Source organism: Anopheles cruzii, unplaced genomic scaffold, assembly GCF_943734635.1.
Source record: "Anopheles cruzii unplaced genomic scaffold, idAnoCruzAS_RS32_06 scaffold00862_ctg1, whole genome shotgun sequence".
Taxonomy (NCBI): Eukaryota; Metazoa; Arthropoda; class Insecta; order Diptera; family Culicidae; genus Anopheles; species Anopheles cruzii.
Genome location: NW_026454449.1, coordinates 1482 through 8339, shown reverse-complemented (window position 1 = coordinate 8339; position 6858 = coordinate 1482). Strand labels below are relative to the sequence as shown.

Genomic DNA, 6858 nt, shown 5'->3' with positions numbered 1-6858 from the left:
TCTCACTTTGCCCGAAGGTACCCGAACATTTCCGAACTTTTCCGAACATTTCAGGCGCGCTTCTAATCCAAACCAATAAAAAAATCAAATTCAAATTAAATTTATCGGTTGAATTTTTTTCCTTTTTACTTGTTTATTTATTTATTTATTTATTGATTGATTTATTTATTAAATGCGCATACAGTCACGGCCAATCGGCCTAGTTGCCACTTAATATTAAGGTTAATAACAAACAGTGGGGAAACTTTTTGCTTTACGCAAAATCCTTCGAGAATCAAGTTACGCAAAGCAAAGTTAATTTTGGAAGGAAGGATGCAAAATATTTTGACCAATTTCAACTCAATTCGTGTCTTTCACATGTATTAAGAAAGCACTTAAATTGGAGCACATAAGCATACAGATACCGGTCGATTTTATGACCCTCTTTGGGCTTGATCCTAGGCGCGACAGTTCAACGCTAGCCTTGGTCCGGTGACCTGAAGTAATTTGAATGCATATGGAGATAAGTTTAAACAGTCAGTGTGTAACGGCAGCCAAAGGAATGTGAAACAATAAATTATGATCGATAAGAACTAGTTAAAAAGTCACACTTTATATGAACCATGATCTAAAATTAACTACAGTTCAGTTCCAGGTAGCTACATAATCGTGTTTTACGCTCAGTAGTGTCCAGCGTACGCCGGCTGTGCAATAACCTTTTGCACAGGCTGAAGCACTTTCACGTTGGCGGGTTCGCGACGGACAACCGCGTTGAATCCGTTGTGATCGTCGGCGGTATAGTCGACGATGCGGTGGTGGCCATCGGAGTCCAGCAGCGAGTACTGACCCTGCACTTGGTCTCCATGGCGCGTCTCGTGCTGGCTCTTGACATCGCCGGTGTGCGAATCGTGAACGGAGTAGGAGAATTCGTAGTTAGCCGGGGCGTACTCCTCAATCTGCTTCACATAGGCCGCCGGCTGCGCATAGCTCTTCACGATGGACGGCTGTAAGTAACTTTTCACTACCGTCGTCGGCTGGACGTAGCTCTTCACGAGGGCAGGCTGCGAGTATGACTTGACGAGGGTGGGCTGCGGTGCCACCAAGCTAGGCTGTGCGTACAGCTGTGGCTGGTGGTGAGGCTTAAACAAGGCAGGTTCAGCGAAGTTGATCGGTGCTGCATGGTAAATGGGGGTGATCGGTTGCTTTAGTCCAGCGTTTACCACCGCGAACAACGTGCATACTGCGAAGAACTGCGGAAAAAAAGTAAAATTGTCACACCACAGGATCGAACGGGGGCCAACCACTCGATGGACGAAAGAGGCACACGTGCTTACTTTGAACGCCATAGTGTCCAGCTGCGAACGTCCTCCAATGTCACCGTTCCGATCAACAGAAATCAAGTGAATGACACCATTCTTAGGCTCAACAGACTCTTTATATAACAGCGAGCTAAGTTCCGTAAAGCATTTCCTTTGGAGATCGATCCGCTGGGAAGGTCCTTACCCATACCGGGCTGAAAGTTTGGCGCCCCACCGCGCCCGGTGGAAAGGAGACAGACAGACGACTTCTCGTCAGTTCTGTTGCATAGCGAAATGGTGGGCAACGGAACTCATGGGTAATATTTTCGGAAGTTGAAGGTAATAACTGAACCAGATCAGTGTGTCGTCAGGGACAGGGTGCGTACGTTGTTTTTTACTCGCCTGCAGCTAGTGCTCGCATGGCGCCTAGGTCAGTGCTGGTGCGTTTGCGGGGATCGATCCCGTTTGGGATCCTTAATTACGTCGCCATGCTGGGCTTTTTGTATATTACAACTGGGAAGGCTGTAGCTCTGCATTGATTCACATCGTTCAGGCAATGGTACATCGTGCGAACTAACAGCACATTCGTTCGTCACGTAATTATTAGTGTCTTTATTTTATTTCTTATTCTTGTAGAACGCACAGAGCGTCTTTCGCATAGAAACTGATGAATCGGTGCAGGGCAGATGGATGATCTACCGACCAGCTGTATTATTATTAATAGCAGTCACGGGTTGAGCTTGTTAGAATTTAATTGCTTCTCTAAACGTTTCCGTTGATCCCGAAACCATTAGTTGCTTCATCAAATCCCTTAGGGAAAGAATCTGACGTCGTCTTCAATATCACTTAGATTAGTTCAACATCAGATTATCATTTATCGTAACGTCCGAATGTACGAAGGACCGAAAAGTTATTTGAGTTACTTCAAACATTGCGGAAGGTTTGGGAAAAGTGACCAGTTGAAAAGTAAAATTGGTAGCGCCCTAGTGATTTCGCAGGCCGCCCTATTCTCACCAATCTGAGAGTTTCGAATCCCTTGGCGGCCAAGTTAATACCTTGCTAAAGTTCGAATTGGAGGGTTTTCCATAGGAATAAACAACCATGCACGGAGTAGTGAGCAGTTTACGATGTTGATAACAAAATAAAACAAGATACGTTATGAGAATTAAAACAAACTTACTTTACGATTGGAATCTAAACACTTCTACAGCGAATGCTTCGTGTAACGGTATTTAGCTGATGCTAGATGATTTAGTACGATGTTTAGTGCTTCATTTTAATAAAGCATTTCAGGCAAACGAAATGTTCTATAACTACGATAGACAACGATCTTGGCCTACACCAGAGACAATGTTAATCTCTGTTGCTTTCTGTAACAATATGTATTTTCCAGGCGGAGTTGTTGGCACCGCGTCAACCTCCTTGTCACGCCGGCCTTGTAACCCATGGCCAGCTCCGTGATAACGTATCAAGTAGCAGGTAGTAGGCTAGGAGCAGTATCAAGTATCAGAAGAGCTTGTTCTTAAAATCATTTATTGTAATTGTACTGTTAATCCTAAGGGCAACTAAACGGTAATCGAGAGAAAATGTTGTTGAAAGAGGTAGAGAAGAAGTGCACTTTGAGGTTGGTAGATTAGCAGAGGTCACGAAGCATGCCAGAGATCTAGTAGTGGGACAAACCGACGGTCTTGATCACAGCCGGGGCAGAGTGGTGATAGTCGGCAACGTACGTCGGCTGGGCGGCAAGGATTTTGGCAGGTTGAGCAATAACCTTGGTGAGGGCTGGCTGTGCGATGATCTTGTGGACAGCCGGCTGGGGGATCTTGAAGTCGGTCGGTTCGCGGTGAACGACGGCGTTGAACCCGTTGTGATCGTCGGCAGTGTACTCAACCGTACGCTTATGGCCATCGGAGTCGATCAGGCTGTACTGCCCGTGGACCTGATCGCCGTGGCGGGACTCGTGCTGGCTCTTGATGTCACCGGTGTGATCGTCGTGCACGCCGTAGGAGAAATCATACTGAGCATCGTGATCCTCATCGATGTGCTTGACCAGAGTGGGCTGAGCGATCGTTTTGATGTAGGTCGGCTGGGCAACGGTCTTTACGATCGTCGGTTGTGCCACGGTCTTGATCAACGTCGGCTGGGCCAAGTGTGCCGAGTACGCCGCTGGTTGGTACTCGTGGTGAACTTCCTCGATCGGAATGACTCCGGCGCTAGCAGCAGCCAGCACGGCGAAGAAGGCAACAAACTGGCAGTTGATGATGTAGAGAAGAAAGAGGTTACAAATATCGGCCAGCGATTTGACGAGAGAATGAAAGCTCTCTCCTCATTACAGCTACAGGACACTTACTTTGAATGCCATTTCTAGAGCCCAGAGACAAGTGCACTAGATAGAAAGATCCAACCTCGACTGATGCCTCCAGTCGCCCTAACACAACGCTTTTATATCTGCGGATACTCTGCCTGCTGTCTGCTGCCGAATGATCGATGGATGCCGCTTGTCACCGCCGCCGCCACAACCCGCGGCGGACGAGTCCTGGCCGGCACCGAATCCATCCAGCCATTTCTTTTCTCCAGCGAGGCGGCCATTCTTTTTGCATGTCGTGGCGCAGGTTTATTATTACTATATTTCTCGCACTGCTGCATCTTTACGGTGCAAAAAAAACGATCTCTCTCCCACCATGGCGGCCACGCAAAGCCGCAACGAGTCTGGAGCGAGTGTGTTTTGTCCTCTTCTTTACTGTTCGCCTACGGCACTCGTTGCGTTGCGTCTTTTCGCTTTTCAAGATACAAGTTCAGATGTTGCATAACCGTGCGAATGAACAGCCCGAGGGTAAAATGCCTACCTTGCGTGTTCGAGGGTCGCCTCCCCCCCTAGATGGTCGCGAGATTTTATTTTTGTTTGTTTTCCATCCGACCAGAGCAGAGCAATAAAGACGAGAATGGAACAACCCGAAAAGAGGTGCCACTCGGAGTCTGGCCCTGTGACCAGCGAACACAGGCACCCAAAGCAAAACCAGTCCAGTGTAGGGGAAGGAAATGATCGGTTACAGGGAAAAATCCACTTGCACTGGCACAGTGGGGCATATGTTCTGTACCTTTCTGTGGCTTCAATGGACTGGTCGCGGATGGGGTTACTCAAGCAAAGGATGGAGAGGAACTGAACCAAGCGACGGAGCCCTTCCGGGGCATCGATTACCACCGTTCTTCGCTTGGCTGCACTCCAAGGTTGCAGACGATGGTTAACTGATTTAACGGACCCGAACGGCGGGACGCTTTCACTTTTGAATCTCTTTATTCTTGGACCACCACCACCACCAAGTCTCGAGCCATTCGTCTCGAGTATCTGTTCTCTCCAGTGTTTCTTGTCTGCAAAAAGCGTTTCCAACTATAACCCTGGACGAGACAAGAAACGTACTCCGAACCGCCATCAAAACCGAATGTAATTTTGAGCTTTTGTGCGATTCCAATAGATTTTCGTATGAAAACCGCTTGCTTTATTGGTATACGAAATTGTTGCTAAACAACAAATTCTGAACGTTGTGGTCGTATTTATATTAGTTCACGGTAGAGGCAGACGATCCGTTTTCGTATGGCAGTTTGGCGTTCCAGTTCAGTTACGGTATTCGTACGTCACAGAAGGGGCATGGAATCGGACCTCCGACTGAATTCCAGCACCGAGTCCTTGCTGACGGCGATCGTCCTGGTTTTCCTGGCGTTGCTCATTACGACGCTCGTCCCGGTGCTCTGCCCGGCGTTCATCGTGGCGTTCGCGTTCCCGGCGATCCTCATCCCGGCGGTCTTCCCGTTGCTGATCCTGCTGACGCCGATCGTCACGGTGTTCTTCGCGCCGCTCTTCATGGCGTTCCTCGTGACGATCCTTGTGGTCGGGCCCCTCGGGCCGTTCATCTCGCTGGTCACTGAGCTCATCCCGCCGATTACCCCGAGCATCCCCGAGTTTTTCACTTTGCTGCCCTTCTCGGCCACCGCGAGTATCCTGGTCTCGTCGGCGGACCTGATCGACTCGTGTCACAGACGTGTAGGCTGGGGCGAGTACGGTGTCGATCGTGTACAGCGGCTTAACCGACTGAGCAGGCACGAGCTTCAACACTCGGTTCAGGCGCGGTCGATTGACGGGTTCGCTCCGTTGCTGGGCGTTGAAGCCGGTGCGATCATCGGCGCGGTAGTCGACTATTTGACGAATGCCGTCCGCGTCAACCCAAGAGTACTGGCCACGGACGTGCCCATTTCGGCGCGACTCCTCCTGGCTCTTCTGGTCTCCGGTAACGGGATCGTGAACGGAGTACGAGAAGTCATAGCCGATCTGTTCTTCGTTAGTATTGTGCGAGTCCACAACAAATCGATTGTCGTTCGGTTGCAGACGGTTCTCTGGCTCTGTAGTGTGTTGCTGCTGCAGCTGTTGTTGCTGCTGCTGCGACTGGTGCTGCTGCTGCTGCTGCTGGTTCTGGGGCTGTTGATAGTCTTGCAAGCTGGCGGCGCCCACTGCTGCCACCAGGAAAAGAATAAACTGTGCGGACGTCGGGCTTCGTTAGTCTGCACCGTAGTTTTTGTTCGACGCAATCCTTACCTTCAGCGCCATCTTCCGCCTTGTGTCGCTCAGTGTCGCCAGCAGTGTCTGATTTACGATATTGTACGAACGTTGTGCTATGATCAAACTGATGCTGATCTCTTAGAACGGTTAGCCTTTTATAGTGACTAGCATCTTCCAGTGGCGACGTAACGATAGCTGGGGCATCTAATGAGGTTGGGTAAGCTGATACTGAGCAGTGATGGTTCCAGTTTTTGTTTTGCCTTTGGCTGGCGCTAGCGTCTAATGAGTATCATCGCGGATATCGGATTTCCGTTCTGAAGAGAACCTTTCCAGCAGCCTTGACAATATGAAAACTACTAACGGTAGAATGTGGTTAGCTCATGTACAACAACCAAACTGGCACCTAAGTTACGCCCAACGTTACCGTTTCAACAAAGCGCGATGAACAGCTCGAACTAGCAGAATCATAGCCGGTAGCAGTGCAGAATCCTCTTAATTTCACAAAACAGTCACACGCACTTGTCTAAGCGGCTTAAAAACAATAAACCGTACATTCATTATGCAACCCATTAGTTTATATTTTTAGTTTTTGATACCATAAGCTAAAGATGTAAAATCCAGTCCACTTGGATTTTGGCGCCCATTTAGGGGCCATTGTGGCCTTAGCTTTTTGATGTGACAGTAGTTGCGAGAACACAATTTAATAGATAGAAGTTATGATCATCATCAGGTGTGTAAGGAAGTGTTTGGTGCAGAAAACTGTTTGGCCCGTAATGAATATGCCCATAAGAAATTTTACGCTTGGTTTTGGTTTGCAGCTCGCTGTCGTTGCAAACTGAAGCAGCGTCGCTAGAATGGATGGTTTCGAGTATCGCGTGAACGCATAGGGCAGTCCGACTTCGTTCATGAACTTGTCTGACATTTAGATGCTTTATCCTTTGGCATATTGGGACTGAAAAGTGAAATGAAGTATGCTGTAGTATCGCCTGAGACGGTTTGGGATTATTCAGTTGAAACGAGTATTGCATC

General features: G+C 48.5%; 2 protein-coding genes across 2 annotated transcripts; both read right to left on the bottom strand.

Moving 5' to 3' along the window:
• Nucleotides 1-659: 659 nt before the first annotated feature.
• LOC128276295 (cuticle protein 8-like) lies at nt 660-1325 on the bottom strand. Its single transcript, XM_053014763.1, has 2 exons — nt 1314-1325; nt 660-1229 (listed from the first exon to the last, which is right to left on the bottom strand). The coding sequence occupies exons 1-2, from the start codon at nt 1323-1325 to the stop codon at nt 660-662; spliced, it is 582 nt and encodes a 193-aa protein (XP_052870723.1).
• Nucleotides 1326-2940: 1615 nt separating this feature from the next.
• Nucleotides 2941-5974, bottom strand: LOC128276294 (adenylate cyclase, terminal-differentiation specific-like). The gene is made up of 4 exons (XM_053014762.1): nt 5866-5974; nt 4899-5805; nt 3628-3641; nt 2941-3525 (listed from the first exon to the last, which is right to left on the bottom strand). Exons 1-4 carry the CDS (start codon nt 5875-5877, stop codon nt 2941-2943), a joined length of 1518 nt encoding a protein of 505 aa, XP_052870722.1. The 5' UTR covers nt 5878-5974.
• Between the last annotated feature and the right edge of the window lie 884 nt (nt 5975-6858).